Here is a 20570-nt window from a genome sequence, read left to right as displayed (position 1 = left end):
CTCGAGGGCAGCCTAGGCTGAAATGAGACCTTACCCTGAAAACACCAAGGGGGGGGTGAGTGGGTGGAAATTATGTTAGGATTGGGGAGATGGCTCAGTGGTTAAAGGCATTTGTTTGCAAAGCCTGACAGTCTGGTTTCAATCCCCCACTACCAATGTAAAGACAGATGTACCATGTGACACAGGTTAAAGAGAAGACTCCACCTCAAGGACAGAAATGCATGGGTAAGCAGTAACAGAAGACAGCGGATGTTTTCTCTGGCCCCTGTACGCATGTGGCAGGGACATGTGCACGTACAACACATCACACACACACTCTACACACACCTGCAGGATGATTGAGCAACAGGACTCCTTTACACACACACACAAGTATATTCTGAGGCAGGCCCAGGCTGATTTAGAACTCACTTTGTAAGCTAGGCTGGCCTCAGACTCATGAAAATCCTCCTACCTCAGCTTCCCAAGTGTTGGGATTACAGGCATGAGCTACCACACTTGGCTTAGTAAGAATATTTTAAAAGTAAGTAAGAGCTGGGTGTGGCGGTGCACGCCTTTAATCCCAGCACTCGGGAGGCAGAGGTAGGAGGATTGCCATGAGTTCAAGGCCACCCTGAGATGACAGAGTTAATTCCGGGTCAGCCTGGACCAGAGTGAGACCCTACCTCGAAAAACCAAAAAAAAAAAAAAGTAAGTAAGTATAATGGGAAAAAAATTTAAATACAAGTCAAAAGGTTGAAGAACTCAACGACAGTGCTGTTTACCATCGGGAAGGTTTAGACAGAGCCAGTCCAAGGCTGAATGCAGGTCACCTCCATGTAAGAGTGTGTTGGTCATGGCATCTTCAATGTCCTTCGTCTTAAATGAAAATGCTTGTAAAGCCATGTATAAATCCTATGAAAAAGAAATACAAGTCACACCCATCAATTTTCTAATCCTAGTTTTATTTTCTCCTTAATTTTAAAGCAGACATCCTGACCAAAAATTATAATTTCAAAAGCCTGAGCGAGCATCTTGGAGCTAAGGACTTATGTTTTAAAATGAAAATTTACTGTGCCATCCACCTACGAGCTCGTTGTGTGCATGCTGAGAGACCATGCACACTAGCTGCCACGTGGTTGTGCACCAGGAGAATAAAATTGAAAACCTTAAAAAAAAAATGAGAATTTACAGGGGCTGGAGAGATGGCTTCGTGGTTAAGGCACTTGCCTGCAAAGCCAAACGACCCAGGTTTGATTCCCCAGGACCCATGTAAGCCAGAAGTACAAGATGAACAATGGAGTTCATCTGTAGTGTCTGGGGGCCCTGGCATACCCAATCTCTCTCTCTGCCTCTCTCAAATAAATTAATAAAAATAACTAACAAAACCAAAAAACAAACAAACAATGATAACAAAAACAAGAATTTAGAAACAGGCACTCATTTTCTCCCTATCCAAAGATAATGTTTATAGTCTAATGTTTTCTCTCCTGTAGTCTTGTAAAGCAGACTTCATGTAATGGTTTAATGTATTTTCCAAAATTATTAGAAATTTTTCCATAGCAGTAAAGAAAATTTTTTAAGAAGAGACACAGAAAGAATGGGTACTACCAGGGTCTCTTGGTGCTGCAAACAAACTCCAGATGTATGCATCACTTTGTGCCTCTGGCTTTTCGTGAGTACTGTAAAGTTGGACCTTGGCAGGTAGGCTTTGCAAGCAAGGGCCTTTATCCCCTGAACCGTCTCCCCAGCCCTCTTTGCAAGCAAGGGCCTTTAACCCCTGAACCATCTCCCCAGCCCTCTTTAGTGCTTTTGGTAATTATGTCCCATTGGGTAAGGCACATCATTATTTAAGCACACATTTTCTTATGTGTGAATACTTAGGGTTCTTTGTTATTAAATATTTAAGTGAATATTTTTATATGGAGAGATAAGCATTTAAATATACCTCCTGTGTGTTACAGAGTTAGGCAAAACTGGATTAGAAACAGATTGGTCAGCCGGGTGTGGCAGTGCCTAGCTTTAATCCCAGCACTTGGGAGGCAGAAGTAGGAGGATACCCGTGAGTTAAAAGCCACCCTGAGGGCTGGAGAGATGGCTTAGCGGTTAAGCGCTTGCCTGTGATACCTAAGGACCCCGGTTCGAGGCTCAGTTCCCCAGGTCCCACGTTAGCCAGATGCACAAGGAGGAGCACATGTCTGGAGTTCGTTGGCAGAGGCTGGAAGCCCTGGCGCACCCATTCTCTCTCTCTCCCTCTATCTGTCTTTCTCTCTGTGTCTGTCGCTCTCAAATAAATAAATAAAAAATGAACAACAACAACAAAAAAAGCCACCCTGAGACTACACAGTGAATTCCAGATCAGCCTGGGCCAGAGTAAGACCCTACCTTGAAAAACCAAAAAAAAAAAAAAAAAGAATAAAAATAAAGTGAAAAATCAGATTGGTCTACTTACTAACGAATTACCTTAGGCTATACCCTGCCATCTTTCCCAAGGCTTTCCCAAGCCTTCATTCTTTCATCTGAAAAATGGGGGTCAAATTATTTGCCTAGCTTGTGAGGTACCGTGCCTGAGAATGTGTGCACAATACAGACCCCAGAATCTAAGACACAGATGTTCAACAACAGTTTTCAGAAGGTAACTTACTTCTCATAGTAAGTTCACCATGTCACGTGCACATTTGTAGCAAAGACGACCTCTCTGTTCTTGCAGATGGAAGGCAACTCCATGAGAGGCCAGTGAAAGTTAAAAAAGCCATCTTTAGCTTCATGTATAGCTGTCTTTAAACATGGTCTGGATAAGAGCCGGGCGTGGTGGTGCACGCCTTTAATCCCAACACTCACAAGGCAGAGAAGTAGGAGGATCGCCGTGAGTTCGAGGCTACCCTGAGCTAGAGTGAGACCCTACCTTGAAAAACTTGAAAAAGAAAAGAAAACGGTCTGGATAAATACATAATGTCCTGAGTTCAATCACTAGCTCTGGGGGTGGGGAGCTTTCCAAATACCTGTAATTTTTTGGCAGTAAGTCTTCCAGAAATCACTCCTTTGTCATTATTTTGCTTTTTATGCTCATTGATCACGCCAATAATTCTCTGCTCTAGTTTGTTATTAATTACCACCTGTTGAGGCCAAAATGTTACATCATCAGAAAGTAAATCATCAAAAAATCACCAGCTAACTATACACTTCTGTATTCCTTCCAGCCAACCCCGGGGTTCTCATGAAGCGCGGCTGCGCCAATGACCACTCACTGGGCCGCACTCCTCCCACATGCTTAAGGGGAAAATGGGACACGAAGAAAGGGGCACGATCACGTTTGGTAAGACACGAAATCCTCGTCTAAAAGCCTCCCAAGGCCAGGATCTGGAGATGTCCTTGGCCCACAAAGCTCACTAAGGCCTACCCTACCGAAGCCGAATTCCTGGGACCAGACCCTAGAAACGGGCCTCCCCCGTAAGCCAGCCCCCACATGGCCACACTGACCAAACGCTACAGCCACAAGGGCGTATCAAGCCAGGCGTGGTGGCACACACTTTTCATCCCAGCACCTGAGAGACAGAGGTAGGAGGACTGCTGTGAGTTCAAGGCCAGCCTGAGACTACATAGTGAATTCCAGGTCAGCCTGGGCTAAAATGAGACCTAATGTCAAGGGGCGGGGGGGAAGCCCACAAATGGCATATTAAATAAAAGTACAAGTACACATATAATAACAGGTTATATATTATTTTGGCTTTGTTTTCTGTTTTTCCCTATTAGCCATTTAGGGTATCTCTGGATATTTTCAATCTAATATACAACCAGCAACCTATCACTTCTATGCTGAATGCTTACTGTGAACTAAGCATAAAAATACACTCCAGGGCTGGAGAGATGGCTTAGTGGTTAAGGCGCTTGCCTGCCAAGCCTAAGGACCTATGTTCGACTCTCCAGGTCCCAAGTAAGCCAGACCTGAGGCAAGCACAGGTCGCACAAGCCCATTAGGTGGCGGAATTGTCTGGAGTTCAATTGAAGTGGCTGAGGCCCTGGCCTGCTCTCTGTCTCTCAAGAAAAAAAAAACAAAAAAACAAAAAACCAGCAATTCAGTCGAGTTGGGAAACACATACAAAGAAACACATGGCCACCCAGCATGGAAATGCTTTACAAGCAAGGCTAAATGCTAACAACATCACCAAGAAAAGTGCTGTTCTGAGTTAGGAAGAACACCATGAGGTCAGAGAGGGTCTCATCCATTCCTTCCTTAGTTTCTTACAGCCTCTCAATGTGTCGGATTTATTGCCATTTGGCAGAGATGAGCTCTTAGGAACTAGCTATAAAAAATGTGAAACATCTCATCATTTCCTTACTATTTGGGCATTTTAAGTTTTCTTTTTCAGAGGGAACATTTCCTAAAGCAACTCAAAACCTTGGTTACTCACTTTCAAAACAGATTTATCCAGACTTGCAGGACCACCAGAATCATTTGCAGAGTTGAAACTATAAATTTTTGGACCTGTATATAACAGACAACAAATACTGAAAACAACTTAATGATCAATATTCATTATGCTATTTTTTTCCTCCAAAGATTGCTCAATATTAAGTACCTGATTACAGCTCTTTTTGTCCAACCTCACCAAAGAAGGCAATAGTCAGCAATTACCTCTGCCTTTCCCAAGCCATATTACCCACGAGTACTCATCTAGTTCAACCAGTTTCTCCTTAATGCAAACGTCTAGATATCATTTACGTTCAATTTATCTCTACTTTCACATTTCCTGACAGATCTTTATTCCTGACACTTAGCTAAGGGAAGACTTCTTGGGGACTTTGGACTGTTGGGCAATTTTGATGAGAAAGCGCCCCTCCTCCCAGCTGGAATGCAAAGTGGGAAGGGAAGTGAACATTTCTATCATCTCTCCTCCTTGGTCTCAAGTCCAGGGTGCTTTATTAGTTTTTTAGAGTGCAATAATAGATGGTCACACACTTGAAGGCTGCATGCAACAGAAACTTGTGATTTCACAATGCCAAAGGCCACAAGTCCAAAATCAAGGCGTGAGCTCTCTCTGAAGTGTTGGGAGCTATGAACCAAACCTCGGCCATGTTGACAGAAACCACCATATAGCAAGTTAAGTTTCTATTTCCTCATCTAATGATCTATTACCAGAAACGAAGGAGCCGTTACACCTGGGTGATGGCCTCTCCTGGTGCTGCCGGTAATTGATGAAGAAACAAAGAAATTGCATTTAGCCAGTAACCCTGTGATCTCCGGCCTGATTATGACTCCTTCCCCCTACAACCCTATAAAAACCTGTGTGTAAAAAATAAACTTCAAGACCTTGACAAATACCTAGCTTGGTCTCCTTCTTGTGTCTGTTTGCCTCCCCCATTCAGGTTAGCTTCTCCCCGAGTCCTTGTTCAACTCCCCACTGGCCAGGGCACTGAAGGATCGAGGCAAGATTTCTTTCTTGCTTATTCTGGCTTCTGACAACCCCAATGCTGCTTGGCTCATGGAACCCTCTCCCCAACGCCCCCCTGTCCTCTGCATGACTTTCTCCCCCCTCTCTGTCAAAATCTTTAATACTAGTTGTCGGATTTAGTATTCATCCTAAATTTAGGACAGTTTTATCTCCACAGCTTTAACCAATTATATCTGCAAAGGCTATTTCCAAATGAATCAAACTCAAGGTTTTACATGGCCATGAACATTTGGAGGAATAGGAATTTGGAGGAATAACCCACTACAGTTATCAAGTCAGTTTTAGTCAACAACTAGAGGAAGAAAATTGTTACTTTGTAAGGTAATTTAAAAAAAAATCTTTTTTTTAAAGTGAGAAAAATCAAAACTAACATTTGGTGCTGGATAAACAGTAAAAAAAAAAAAAAAAAAGCTGGGTGTGGGGGCACATGCCTTTGATCCCTGCATTTAGGAGGCAGAAGTAGGAGGATTGCTGTGAATTTGTGGCCAGCCTGAGACTACATAGTGAATTCCAGGTCAGCCTGGGCTAGAGGAAGACCATATCTCAAAACGAAAAAGCCAGTTGGACTGGAGAGATGGCTCAGCAGTTAAGGTGTTTGCCTATAAAGCCAAATGACCCTGGTTCAATCCCAGGTACCCACACAAAGCCAGGTACAGAGTGGCACATGTATCTGGAGTTCATTTGCAGTGGTTTGGAGGCCTTATTGTAATCATTCTCTTTCTCTTTTTCTCTCTCCTTGCAAATAAGAAATAAAAATACTGGGCTGGAGAGATGGCTTAGCAGTTAAGGCGCTTGCCTGTGAAGCCCGACGACCCAGGTTCATGTTTCCACAACCCAAGTCAGCCAGATGCACAAGGTGGTGTATGCATCTGGAGTTCATATGCAGTGGCTAGAGGCCCGGGTGCACTCATTTTTTCTTTGTCTCAAATAAAATAAATTTAATAAAAGTTAAAATAAAAATGAAGAAGTGGGGGAAAGGTTAGTTTGGTGAGAAAAGCAGTTTGGTGGTATTAATCAGGTTGGATTTGACAAGCTTGCCAAAAAAAAGTAATTCAAAGGAAAGGAAAATGTGGTCTAAGGGAGTGATGAAATGGCTGGCTTGAGCTTGGACACAAGCCCTGTATGAAAATGCTGGCTGACAAGTCATCTTCAAAGACGAAGGCCGAAGTAAACAGCAACTAGTGAACTCTGCAAGGAGGCTACAACACACTGTCAAGGACAGACGCTCTCAGAAAGAGGAACATTCGAAGGAAAAGAAAGAAAGAGTATAACATGTGACAATCAGGAACACCAAAGAATTCAGAGAAATGCCAGCAAATTATAAAAGTAGAAAAGATACCGTGATCCATAGAGGAAAACTGCCACAGAACAGTCAAAGAGAAATTCCATGATCTGAACTTGCAAGCATATTAATTTTGTAGATAATGTAACAAATTGCAGGCCAAAACAAAACAAAACAAAAAACAACAACAACAAAAAAAAACGATTATCTACTGTGGTGGTTTGATTCAGGTGTCCCCCATAAACTTAGAAATGCTAGGTTCCCAGCTGATGGAGATTTGGGAATGAACACCTCCTGGAGGCAGTGTATTGTTGGGGGTGGGCTGATGGGTGTTAAAGTCAGGTTCCTCTTGCTAGTGTTTGGCACTCTCCTGTTGCTGTTGTCCATCTGATGTTGGCTGGGAGGTGATGTCGATCCTCTGCTCATGCCATCATTTGCCCTGCCATCATGGAGTCTTCCCCCTCGAGCCTGTAAGCCAAAAGAAACATTTCTCCCGCCCCCACCCCCCAAGCTGCTCTTGGTCAGGTATTTTCGGCCAGCAATGCGAACCTGACTGCTACATCTACTTTCTAGGGTAAGTGTGGAGCCTGCTCCAGATTCCCTTTCCCACTTTTGGAAATGCCTACGTTGTATAAATGTCTCAAGAGCTTCACATTTTTTCCCTTGCCCTCCATCATTTTACTTCTATTCTTTCTAGCCCTGTTTTACATTAGAAATGTCAACTATCTGGAAAAGCTGTGTGGTATCATGGATAGAGCACACAGCAAAGGACATCTCTATTCCTATTCATAAGGTATTTGGGGTCCTCCTGTTACTTCCTTGCATCATGGGGACAGGGAGGGGCAGACGCCTGCTCACACTCCCTCTCCCAGCACCCAGACTTTGTAGGCGGAGAGAATCTATGTGAATAACTGTAACTTCAGAACAACGGAGGAAAGAGACATCAGAAATGAGCTGTTCAGAAAGCCAAATTCTATATTGACTCAAGATCTTTGGAATGCTATTTCTTTTTTGGGGGGTGGTGAGGAGGACATTATTTATTTAAAATTTTTTTAATTGTTTATTTGGAAGGAGTGAGAGAGAGTAAATAAACTCCAGATGCATGCATCCTTTTGCTCATATGGATTTGAATGGGTACAGGAGAACTGAACACAGGCCATCAGGCTTTGCAAGCAAGCACCCTTAATCGGAATGTTATTTCTACCAGGCTTTACAGTTAACTCGGCCTCCAGTCTCAGCTTAAAAACTGTCACGTTTCCCAAGATCATTATCATTACTGTTCCTCCTCAGCAAAAAATTAAGGCTGCCCTGTTAATCTCTCGTGCCAGCCTTTTTCTTTTTTGTGGCACCTAACTGGAAGGCGGTATGTCTGTCTGTGTGATGTTTCTGTTTTGTTCATCTGACTGCCACCAAGTCAGACACGTTTGGTAAGCATTTGTTGCAGGAACATTGCAATAAGAGCTAAAAGCAAACAAAACAAGCACAACACCATATAATTCTCATGTTTTGGAAAGAGCTAGAACAGTGGCCGGCTGATTTGAAGCAGGAATTGTTCATCTCTACACAATGCGATCAACATGCAAAGTAAGCCAAATTGGGGGGGGGTTGGCGGGGGAGGCCAGGTAATTTTACAATAATTTACACCAATGTCCATGTGTCAAGTGCTGCAATTCTTACTAAATATCGGTTCCTCCCCACCCCCCCACCAAGAACCTCTGGGGACATGACATGGACCCAGCTGGTGTGAATTGGGGAAGAGGCATCAGGAGCTTAGATCTTGAATCCTACTGTGTCTGCGTTAGCTAAGGAGCCGAGGGGGTAATTTCGCTGCTGAAACAACTGAACAGCTTTCTTCTTAATAGAAAACGTCTGAGTTAGAAAGGATTGAGGAGGGGGCGGGGTTTCTGGAGAGATGACTCAGCGTTTAAGGCACTTTCCTGCAAAGGTTCGATTCCCCAGTACCCACGTAAAGGCAGATGCACAAATGGGCGTAACCATCTGGAGTGCCCATTCTCTCTCTTTCTCTTTCTGCTTGCAAACAAATAAATTAAAACAGGGGGCGGGGAAAGGGAGGAGGAGTTCCAGGCTGGAAGAACTCTGAAGGTTCCAAGGCCTCAGACTGATCTCAGTGAAGGCAAGCGGATCCTAGGGGAGCTAGCAGAGCTCAGCATGGGTGACACTTCATTGGGACAAGGAGCAAGATGGGTCGGGGCGGATGGGCAGACTCCGGGCCGAGGTCGTACCTTGCTTGAGTCGGGGGTCGCGGGCGCCGGCAGGGGCGGCGGTAACCGGCCTGGCCACGGGCTTCTTGCTTTGCGCTTCCGTCGGCGCGCCCACGGCCTCAGCAGATTTGGCCCTAGAAGCTGACACCGCGGCCCGCACCGCCGCAGCTCCCGGAGCCTTGTGTTTCTTGTTCTTGCCACCCATGGTGCAGCCCCAGGCCCGGGTTCCTCGTCCTCCAGCCCCCAGCAGCCAGGTCTCCTGCACGTTACCCGGCTCCCGCGCTGCTCACTTGGCGTCCCCGGCCTGGGCCTTCTCGCGACCCGTAGCGATGGCTCCGTTGGTCCAATTCACCTAGGCTCCGCCTATTAGGTCTTCGCCCCGGGAACCAGCAGCGGGTCTGGCATCGCCGAGTGTTCTGGGACCTGGTGATGCGTTCTGTCTTTAGCCATTGACCTGTCGGCTGAGTAGTGGATGCAAACAAACAAACAAAATTAAAGCAAACAAACGGGGGGGGGGGGGGCTTTAGGATTTGGTTACTTTTGTCTCCTGCGGGCCACCATTGAACCTATGCGATGCGTCACTTGACAGCGTCGCGGTGCATCGTGGGTAGGAGGGAGATTCGTTCCTACAGCTGCGGTAGAGATGTTCGCGAGTGTCTGAGACCTGGTGACACGTTCTGTCTTTAGCCATTGACCTGCCGGACGAGTAATGATTGTGTTAAAAAAAAAAAAGTAAACAAACAGGGCTTTTCCTCCGGCTTTAGGATTTGATTACTTTTGTCTCGTGCGGGCCACCGTGGCGCCTCTGACTTGCGTGCCAGTCTGTGCGCGTCGCGGTGCATCGTGGGTAGGAGCGAGACTCGTTCTCACCGCTGCGGAAGATGGCGGACGCCTTCGGGGATGATCTCTTCAGCGTGTTCGAGGACGACTCAGCGGGACCCAAGAAAGACAAAGAGAAGGGCAAATGGAAGGGAGCGCCAGGGTCGGCTGACAAGGCTGGGTAAGGAATATTTCCGAGGTTTTTTTTTTTTTTCTTTGGCTTATTACTGTCTTTCTTCCTACTTGACGCCGAGGGAGGAAACGCGGGTCTCGTGTGTGGTTTGAGTGGAGAGGGGAAGTGAAAAGGTTTGGCAACTGTTGGCAGAGGGAGAAAAAGATGTTGATTTGGGGCGTGGAAATTCGGGGCTTGGCGTCCCCCCCCCGAGTCCGAGCTCGGGCCTGCCTCGCACATCCAGATCGGCAGGGCCTCCACGGGTTCGAGTCTGAGGTTCGCCGGTATCGGCCACCTTACACCCCTGGCACGTGCTCTTGAGCAAGTTGAAGGGGAACCCCGAGCTGCGCCGGAGACGCTTGAGGGCTGGCAGACGGCTCAGCAGTCAGAGGCACTGGCTTGCAACGCTGGACGTCCGGGTTCGATTCCCCAGGACTCACTTAAAACCAGATGCAATAAGTGGTGCATGCATCTAGCGGCTTTTTCTTCCTTTTTTCTTTTTTTCTTTTTTTTTTTTTTTTGAGCGGCATGATATCCTACTGCACCCCCTTTTCCCCACCTGTGCAAGTAAGTAAAACTTCAATATACATACATGTGTATGTATATGTATGTGCATATACATGTATGTATATGCATATATGTATATTTGGTATGCAGAGCCGGTCGTGGTGGTACACGCCTTTAATCCCGGCGCTCGGGAGGTAGAGGTAGGAGGGTTGCGATAAGTTCAAGGCCCCCCTGAGAATGCAGAGTGAATTCCAGGTCAGTCTGGACTAGAGCAAGACCCTACCTCAAAAACAAAACAAACAAAATTTGGCATGCAAAGAGCAAGTAGAAACCGGAGGGAGATATTTAACCTTAAAGCTGTGGGCTTCTTTTGTTTGTTTTTTAAGTACAGTTTTTTTCCTCTCTCTTCGAGGTGGGGTTTTGCTCTAGCCCACGCTGACCTGGAATTCACTATATATTCTCAGGCTAGACTTGAACTCTTGGTGGTCCTCCTACTTCTGCCTCCCCAGTGCTGGGATTAAAGGCGTGGGCCACCACACAGGCAAGTACAGGGTTTTGATATTTACCCAGACTGGCCTCAAAAGTCGCTATCCCTTTGCCACAATTTTCCCAGTACTGGGATTACAGGAGTGTGCCAGGGCACTCAACCAAACTGTAGTTATCTTGCCCATAATGTGGAGATTTACTAGTGATTCCCATGATGATTGTTATGAAGGTTAATGAGATAACCTGTGTTAAATGTCTACAGCTTTAACATATAATAAAGTCAAGCAAATGCAAGCTCTGGGTGAGTTTATTCAGAAAACGTGTGTGCATTCAACTACCAAATAGACAGAACTGTTTACACTGGAAAAAGAGAAAATTAAAAGTGGTTCTGCTCTTTTATTTTTAGTTTTCAATTTCTATTTACTTATTTGGGAGAGAGATTAGGTGCACCACAGCCTTTAGCTGCCGCAAACGAACTCCAGTCCATGTGCCACCTTGTGCATCTGGATTACATGGGCCCTGGGGAGCCTAACCTGGTCCTTTGGCTCTGCAGGCAAATGCCTCAACAGCTAAGCCATCCCTCCAGCCTGTCATGTCCTGTAGCTGATGCTGGCCTTGAGGCCCTGCTGCTCCTTCCACCTCTTCAATGTTGGGGTTACAGACATGAGCACCCACACCTGCCTGTTTGCTTTCTCTTTTTTTGCCGTGTTTCTTTTTTGTTTTTTCAGGGTAGGGTATCGCTGTATCCCAGGCTGATGTGGAGTTCACTGTGTAATCTCAGGTTGGCCTTGAACTCCCAGTGATCCTTCTACCTCTCTAGAATGTTGGGATTGAAGGCGTGTGCCAGCACACACAGCGCTAATGCTGTCACTTTTTTAAAAATTTTTATTTATTTGCAAGTAGAGATAGAGAAGAGAGACAGAGAGAGAATGGGTGCACCAAGGCCTGTAGCCACTGCAAACTAACTCCAGATGCATGTGCCCCTTGTGCATCTGGCTTACCTGGCTGGGTCCTGGGGAATTGAACCTGGGTCCTTTGGCTTTGCAGGCATATGCCTTAATCGCTCAGTTCTCTCTCGGGCCCTAATGCTGTCTTTTTGTGTGTGTGGAGGTTGGGTGCCAGTCCTCATTTTCCATGTCATTTGAGGCGAGGTCTCTCGTTGTTCACTGCTCTCCTTGTCAGGCTAGTTGTCCCCACTTCAGCCTCTTGCAGATGTTCCTGCCTCTGCCTCCACTGGCACGCTAGGATCACAGCAGACAGTGACAGCATCCAGCTTTACTTGAGTGCTTGGGGGCCCAGCTCACACTCAAGCATGCAGAGCAAGCTTTGTCCACCGAGCCATCTCCCCAGACCCAGCTGACCTCGAGTTCAATATGTAGTCGTCTCAGGGTGGCCTCCACTTCACAGCGATCCTTCGACCTCTGCCTCCCGAGTGTTCTACTAAATGGTATACGTAATATGTGACATAATAGTTTGTGCTGTTACTGCCATTTACTTTTCAGGAAACATTTTGATGCCAAATTACAGTCTGAGTCTGCCAGCAGTGGAAAAAAGAGAGATGCAGACTTCGAAGGCACAGATGAGCCCCTTTTCGGCAAGAAGCTCAAGATAGAAGACTCCGTCGCTGAAGAGTTAAGGTAGCCCAGGTGGTGACTTGGTTAGGTTTCAGGTGGGGTCTCCAGTTAACTCTGAATTTGGTTGGTGTATATAAACTCTTAAGTTGCTTGTATGTTATTTTGTAATATTAAGTCTTTCTATAGTTGTACAAGCATGTAAATATAGAATATTTGTCCAAATCTGGAGAATTAGAATATGCAATAGAAACAACTCACATTTGATATGCTTTGGAATCCAGCTTTGAGGTTCTTGGAAGTTGATTTCTTTTTTTAAAATCATCATGTAGCATAGAAAAAAATTTATTTTACACAACTTAATCCTTTTTTGAGGGAGAAAATACATATTTCCTTCATTGTAAATGTGTCATGATAACTGGTAGAATATTAAAGGAAGAGAATAAAACTGACTCAGTGAAAGGAATAAGTAGGAAAGAACACTAGGAAAAAACAGAACTCTTCATGAGGGAGGTTCATGGGTATGTGTGGCTGAGTGTTCTGGTATTTTGTTTCTTGAATTTTGAAAGCTGGAACGTTACGCAGTTGCTGTAGTATTTTATTTGACCTGTTTGCTATTGTGGTGGTGATCTCTACAGTGCTGTCAGCCTGACTTCCTCCTCCCTTCACCCCTCCATCTCTGCTATAGTTCAGTAACTTACTTAAAATTTTTGTTTCTTAGTGTTTCAACTTTTGGGTTTTTTCAAAAGTATGATTATTGACTTAAATATTAGAATATTCTAATGAAGAATAACAAGTCCAGGCTGGAGAGATGGCTCAACTGTTAAGGCACTGGGCTGCAAAGCCTAAGGACCCAGGTTCAGTTCCCCAGGACCCACATAAAGCCAGATGCACAAGGTGGTGTACGCATCTAGAATTTGTTTGCAAAGGCAAGAGGCCCTGCCATGTCACTCTGTCTTGTCTGTCTGTCTCCCTCCCTCTCTCTTTCTTTCTCTGCCTTTTTCTCCCAACTAAATAAGCAAATAAACTTAAAAAAAAAATAATGAAACCATGGCCAGGTGTGGTGGAACACCCTTTTAAATTACTAATACTTATCCTGGGGTGGGGGGAGATAGGGTGCACCAGGGCCTCCAGCGACTAGGAACAAACTCCAGACTCATGCATCACCCTTGTGCATCTGGCTTACATGGGTCCTGGGGAATCAAATCTGGGTCCTTAGGCTTTGCAGCCTAGTGCCTTAACAGTTGTGCCATCTCTCCCGCCCTGATGCATGCCTTTAATCCCAGCACTTGGGAGGTAGACTTGGGATTGCCTTGCGTTCAAGGCCACCCTGAGACTTATATAGTGAATTCTAGGTCAGCCTGGGCTAGAGTGATACGCTATCTTGAAAAATAAAACAAAAAAGTATAGCATAGAAACAGATTTAGTTTTCTTCAATTTTTGTGTCCCTTGCATCTAAATAGATCATCATGATGTGTAGATTGAGAATATGGGCTGCCATAATGAACTATAGCAGCGTCTGAGTTTATTTTATATGTCCTATCATTAATTTTTTTAATAGCCTGCTTCGTGTTTTGAAGTGTTGTCAGTCCTCTGGAGAGGTATTTTTTTAAAAAATAATTCAGAGCTAAGGTGACATATTCATTGAATAGTCCATGTGACAATCTGTTCTTTAGTTGTACTAAGAGATGTTAACTGAGCATTTCAAATTTCCAGCATGTATTTGAGAAAATTTCTGAATAGTCTTAATAACTAAAATTCTTTTAAATTTATAGTTAGTAATTGAACTGCTATTTTCAAAAGTGTCGATAAGGAGCTTATTGTCTTAATTGTAGGAAATTTATTTCTCATTTTGTAACTTTTTTTTAAGTTTGGCAGACCTGATGCCTAGAGTCAAGGTGCAGTCCGTTGAAACTGTTGAAGGCTGTACACATGAGGTAAGCACAGACAGCCTAAAGAGGCTGGTATTGTAAATGTAGCTGTACTGTTCAGTGTGGTAACTGGTGGGCAGTTTGACTTCAAAGGCCTTGGAAACAAGTAGTCTCTGGGCGCACAGTCCCTGGGAGAGCTGTGGCAGCCCAGATGCTGCCCAGCAGATTCCCCAACTACAGTTGTAGGTAAATCTTCTAGCCTCTTAGAGCATTGCCTTTTTAACTTAATTTTAGAGCAATGTGCCTTGCCTCATGGGATAGTTATAAAAATAAGAAAATTAAATTTTGGAGTGCTGAATGTCATATAACCAGTTGCTGTTTCCTTGTCTAACTTTGACATTAGGTTGCACTTCCTGCGGATGAGAATTATGTACCACTTAGACCTCGAGTTGGAAAGGCAGCAAAGGTCTGTGCTTTGGATGATAGTTTGTGAAGTTCTGTGGGGTTCTTTTTCTCAAAAAAACAAAAAAACTTCTTATCAACAGCTTCCAAACATGTAAACAATTATTGATCATAATCCCCTCCCAGCACCTTCTCTTTTCCAAACCCAGATGAACCCCCTCTACTGAATCCTTTTCTTTCCAACTGGTCTCTCTCCTACTCTCTGGTTTCCTTTTCTGATTTTCCGAGATAGGGTCTTACTCTAGCTGATCCTCTTACCTCAGCCTCCTGAGTGCTGGGATTGAAGGCATGCGCCACCACGCCTGGCCCTAGTTTTTTTTTTTTTTTTTTTAAAAGAAACCTTATAAACAAAACATTTGGAATGAGATTTTAGTATTTACTCATACATACATGTGTTGAAGAAGCTCCTGCACAATACAGTGTGAACTGAACCTTGTTGGGAACCAGGCTGTGATTCTCAACCTTCTTAATCTAAGGGAGATCATCAACCTGGCTGCAGGGTGAAAAATGCACATGTACATGTATTAGTTTTGAGAGCTTAACAAGATTCTAATGAAACCCAGGCTGATTTTTTGTTTTGTTATGTTTTTTAAGACAAGGTGACCTGTTATTAGTTCAAAATTGCCTCCAACTGTTCTTTCTTTTGCCTGCCAAGTGTTGGGATTTCAGGTGTGCACCAACTATCATGGTTTCACAGTCTGGTGTTTTGTAATTATTATTTTTATTTATTTGTCAGAGAATGGGTGCACCAGGGCCTCCAGCCACTGCAGACTTAACTCTAGGTGCATGCACCCCCCTGTGCATCTGGCTAACATGGGTCCTGGAGAGTTGAACCTGGGTCCTTTGGCTTTGCAGGCAAGCACCTGAACCGCTAAGCCATCCCTCCTCATTTTGTTTCTATTAGAGAGGGATTTTAAAAAAATTGTTAATTAAAAAATATATTTTTATTTATTTGTGAGAGAGAGAGAGATGTATATGTAGAGAGAAAGGGGGCGACAAGGCCTCCAGCCAACTGCATATGAATTCCAGATACATGCGCCACCTTGTGCATCTGGCTTATATGCATCTTGGAGAATTAAACCTGGGTCCTTTGGCTTTGTAGACAAGCACCTTAACCACCAAGCCATCTCTCTAGCCCTCCTTGTTAATTTTAAAAAAGTTACTTGTTTGTATATATGTGTGTGCGCACATGTGGTCCAGGGCCTCCTACTGCTGTAAGTTATTTATTGCCAGATGCTTGTGCCACTTTTGTTTGGCTTATGTGGTGGGTTTGGGAATTGAACTTGAACCTGCAGCATGTTAAAGTTGATCCATCTTCCCAGCCCTACTTGATAGGTTTTGAAGTCTTGATTAGACCTTAAAAGGTTAAAAGAATTTTCCAAATTTCCAAATTTTTTCAAAATTTCCAAATTTTCCAAAGTATTTTGTCTAACTAGCAGAAAGCAGTTTAGAGAAATAAGCATGAACTAACTCTTAAAGTCTGGTAAATTATTGCTCTGACTTTGCTGAGTAACAAGAGATAACGTGTCTCACACCATCAGAGCTCTCACCTGTTGACGGGAATAACATAATATATGCCTGCTGTGTGGGTTGTGAATTTTAATCATTATGTATGAAAAATGTATTGCCTAGAACCTACTACAGAATATATTTTTGATCAGTAGCAGTGATTATTTATTTGTTTCTGAGTTGTATACAAGTATAGTACAGTTACTAAAAAGATTAAACAGCGCAATTAACTTTAGTGTTTGAAAAAATGATGCTTCCTTGTTTGTTTTTACTCTTCTTAATTTTCACTACTGGGTGCAAATATTCCTAAATTGAATCTCAAAGGAATCCTCCCAGAAAGCTTTTAAAATTTGTAAATTGTGAGTATGCGTGTGTGTACAAACTTGTGTGTGTACACCCCAAGGTTCAACCTTGGGCCCCACACACATGTGCCACTTTTCGTGATGGGCATCATATGGGTGCTGTGGAATCAAACCTGGCACAGCGGGCTTTGAGAGCAAGTGTCTTTAATTGCTGAGCCACCTCCCAGCCCCCAGGATGCTTTCAGAGGGTAGTTCTTACTGGAGCTTCAGGTGTGCTGAAGATGGCTCATTTCTGTGTAGACACTAATGCTTGCTTTTTGTAGGAATACCCATTCATTCTTGATGCTTTCCAAAGAGAAGCCATTCAGTGCGTTGATAACAACCAGTCCGTGTTAGTGTCTGCACACACGTCAGCAGGGAAAACTGTGTGTGCTGAGTAAGTGAAATCATAAAATTTTCTTTCCTTTTTTAGTTTTTGGTAGTTTCTGGTTTTTTCTATGGATTGTATAAACAAAGATGGTCATACTTCTACCTTTCTAATTTAGGTATATTTAGTTTCTTTTTCTTTCTGTTAAAGAATTGATTTTTAGTACAATGTTTATATATTTATTTTTTAGTGCACTGTTTTAATAGACATATCTTTGTTCCTGATGTTTGGGAAAGTCTTTGGGTTTTTATGTTTAAAACCAGCTTGTGGGTGTTTCTTCTATGCCTTTTATCAGTTGGAGGATGACTTCCTCTATTCCTAGTTTATAAAGACCATAGATTTATTTATTTTTTTGTTGCTGTTGTTTTTGAGGTAGGGTCTCATTCTGGTCCAGGCTGACCTGGAATTCACTATGTACTCTCAGGGTGACCTTGAACTCATGGTGATGCTCCTACCTCTGCCTCCCGAGTGCTGGGACTAAAGGCATGTGCCACCATGCCCGGCTATTCTTACTGATTTATTTTTTAAAATTTATTTATTTGAGAACAACAGACAGAAAGAGGCAGACACGGGGGGGAGAGAGAGAGAGAATGGGTGCATCAGGTCCTCCAGCCACTGTAAAGGAACTTCAGATGCATGTGCCACTTTTTGCAGTTGGCTTATATGGCTACTGGAGAATTGAGCCTCGAACCGGGATCCTGAGGCTTCACAGGCAAGCATTTAACTAAGCCATCTCTCCAGCCCTATTTTCATTTTTTTTAATTTCTTTTTTTCATTTACTTATTGGAGAGAGAGAGTGGGCATGCCAGGGCCTCCAACCACTGTAAAAACAAAAACAAAACCTCCAGATACATAAGCCACCTTGTGCATCTGGCTTATGTGCGTCCTGGGGAATCAAACCTGGGTTCTTTGGTGTTGCGGACAAGTGCCTTAACCACTAAACCATTCCTTCAGCCCCTGGCTTGCTTCTAAGTAAGAAATTATACTGAGATAAGCTCCCTTTGGTCATTCTGTATAACTCTTATGTTGTTGAATTTGGTGAGCTAAAATTTTGTTAGGAAGAAGTTTGTGAAGGCAGTTGGTTTTTAGTTTATTATATCTTTTTCTGGTTTTGATCTCAGGCCAAGTCTCTTTTTCTCCCTGATTAACCTGGCTAGAGATGTGTTATGTTGATCTTTAAAACATCTGACTTCTGGTTTCATTTATTTATTGTTAGGGTCCCACTCTACCCCGGCTGACCTGAAATTCACTGTGTAGTCTCAGGCTGGCCTCGAACTCTCAGCAGTCCTTCTACCTCTGCCTCCCAAATTCTGGGATTAAAAGGCGTGCACCACCATGCTCAGCCCATCTCATTGATTTATTTTTTTATTTTTATTTTTGTTCATTTTTATTTATTTGAGTGTGACAGAGGGAGAAAGAGACACAGACAGGGAATGGGCACTCCAGGGCTTCCAGCCACTGCTAACAAACTCCACACACGTGTGCCCCCTTGTGCATCTGGCTAACGTGGGTCCTGGGGAATTGAGCCTTGAACCGGGGTCCTTAGGCTTCACAGGCAAGCGCTTAACCGCTAAACCATCTCTCCAGCCCTCTTTTTTTATTTTATTTTTGTTTTGGTTTGGTCACAGTCACATTGCAAAGCTGAAGAGGGCTCTGCGGAGAGAGGAGCCCGCCAGGCAGCAGTGTAGCCCAGCAGTTCTACATACTTACTATAAGGACTTAGAGCAGATGCTCAGATGCTTGTACAGAATGTTCACAGTGATATTATGAGTTAAAGTGTACTTGTTCCTTTAGATTATTACATTTCAGGTAAAACACAATTATTAGAATAATGTTTTGTCTATCGTAAGTAGGTTTTACAGAGTATTTAATATCAAAAATTCAGACAGCTTAGATATTAATGTAGTTTTAATTTTAATAAAAATTTTAAAACCATATAATTTAAGGAAGTTTTTTTTAAAAAAGAATCTTATAGTGACTTGTTTATTTTCATATTTTTAGGTATGCTATTGCTTTGGCTTTAAGGGAAAAACAACGTGTAATCTTTACTAGCCCAATTAAGGCCCTAAGTAACCAGAAATACCGTGAAATGTATGAAGAATTTCAAGATGTTGGTCTGATGACTGGAGATGTTACTATTAATCCCACAGCATCTTGTCTAGTTATGACTACAGAGGTAATTTATGTAGTCCGTCATCTAACTTTTCCATTTTAATTTGCTCATTGTATCAAGTTAGAACATGTCATGTTTTGCATGTTTGTTTTTTTTCTGAGGTAGGGTCTCACTCTAGCTCAGGCTGATCTGGAATTCACTATGGAGTCTCAGGGTGGCCTTGAACTCACGGCAATCCTCCTACCTCTGCCTCCCAATACTGGGATTAAAAGTGTGCGCCACCATGCTGGGCAGGTATGGGGCTCTTGAAGATGTTGCACATAGAAGAGAAGGCCACTTTCTTTATCTTTTTAGTATGGAGTGTTTCGTGAATTTGTGTCATCTGCGCAGGGGTCATGCAAGTCTGTCATTCTGGTTTTAGCATGTGTACTGTCGAAGTGAGCACAAAAACTCCACATAAGCAAAGTGGCGATAATCGTTCTTTCATGAGTTGGTGGGATCTGATCTGATCTGTTGAAAAGTCAAAGATACGTAACGCCCTAAGATTATTTTACCACTTCTAGTTAATAATCTCCAAAATTCCTGTTACAAGTTGTCGGATGTCATGTCAAAATCCTGTTAAATCTGTTTTATTCCCTTTAGATTTTGAGAAGTATGCTGTACAGAGGTTCTGAAGTTATGCGAGAAGTTGCTTGGGTCATATTTGATGAAATTCATTACATGAGAGATTCAGGTATATTCTGCAGTATTGAGATATTTACCTGCATTTTCCCTAAGAATGGCGTTAAGTATTTTGAACAAGAATATTGAACTTTGCTTTCAACTTTTATGTGTCCAGAATTTTACTAAATATTGAATGTTCAATTTCTAGATAACATTATATAACATTCCTAATAGAACTGAATTAAAATGTAGTTCTTTAATAACTTTCATTGGATAAAAATGCACAAATTCAAACGAGCAAGTGGGATTTAAAATTAGTGCATGGTGATGCATGCCTGTTGACCTAGTAATTGGAGAGCTGAGGCAGGAGGATTATGAGTTTGAGGCCAGTTTAGTTTATCTAGCAAGCCCTCCCTTAGTAATCCTTCATAAAATAAATAGTTCATTAATATACTTAATATTGAGGAATTTACAGAACTTCTGGCTTTCAAAGTTAGCATTTTTGATTCTTGTTTAGATTAGGTTTTTTTGTTTTTAAAGTATATTATCTGAGAATGAGAATGGGCACACCAGGACCTCTAGCTACTGCAAATGAACTTCAGATGAATACGCCCCCTTGTGCAACTGGCTTACATGGGTCCTGGGGAATCAAACGAGAATCCTTGGGCTTTGCAAGCAAACACCTTAACCGCTAATCCATTTCCTCAGCCCATTGTTTAGGTTTAAACCTAT

General features: G+C 43.2%; 2 protein-coding genes across 3 annotated transcripts in view; one reads left to right on the top strand and one right to left on the bottom strand.

Moving 5' to 3' along the window:
- Positions 1-9442, bottom strand: part of Dhx29 (DExH-box helicase 29) — a 48397-nt gene extending 38955 nt beyond the window's left edge. Inside the window, exons 1-4 of one of the 2 annotated variants that reach the window (XM_045138931.1) lie at positions 8958-9442; positions 4392-4465; positions 2982-3095; positions 765-894 (exon numbers count right to left, since the gene is read on the bottom strand). In XM_045138931.1, coding sequence (XP_044994866.1) covers positions 765-894; positions 2982-3095; positions 4392-4465; positions 8958-9141 — 502 coding nt within the window. In that variant the 5' untranslated portion in view covers positions 9142-9442. The remainder of the gene's footprint in view (positions 1-764; positions 895-2981; positions 3096-4391; positions 4466-8957) is intronic. The other variant, XM_004664939.2, reaches the window with a different exon arrangement.
- A 127-nt stretch (positions 9443-9569) lies between these two features.
- Positions 9570-20570, top strand: part of Mtrex (Mtr4 exosome RNA helicase) — a 65250-nt gene continuing 54249 nt past the window's right edge. The window contains exons 1-7 of the mRNA XM_045138932.1: positions 9570-9936; positions 12423-12557; positions 14362-14428; positions 14766-14828; positions 16959-17071; positions 19064-19238; positions 19818-19908. Coding sequence (XP_044994867.1) covers positions 9818-9936; positions 12423-12557; positions 14362-14428; positions 14766-14828; positions 16959-17071; positions 19064-19238; positions 19818-19908 — 763 coding nt within the window. The 5' untranslated portion in view covers positions 9570-9817. The remainder of the gene's footprint in view (positions 9937-12422; positions 12558-14361; positions 14429-14765; positions 14829-16958; positions 17072-19063; positions 19239-19817; positions 19909-20570) is intronic.

Source organism: Jaculus jaculus, chromosome 20 (genome assembly GCF_020740685.1).
Source record: "Jaculus jaculus isolate mJacJac1 chromosome 20, mJacJac1.mat.Y.cur, whole genome shotgun sequence".
Classification (NCBI taxonomy): Eukaryota; Metazoa; Chordata; class Mammalia; order Rodentia; family Dipodidae; genus Jaculus; species Jaculus jaculus.
Note: the sequence above shows the minus strand (reverse complement) of the source record. Positions and strands in the feature narration are given on the sequence as shown.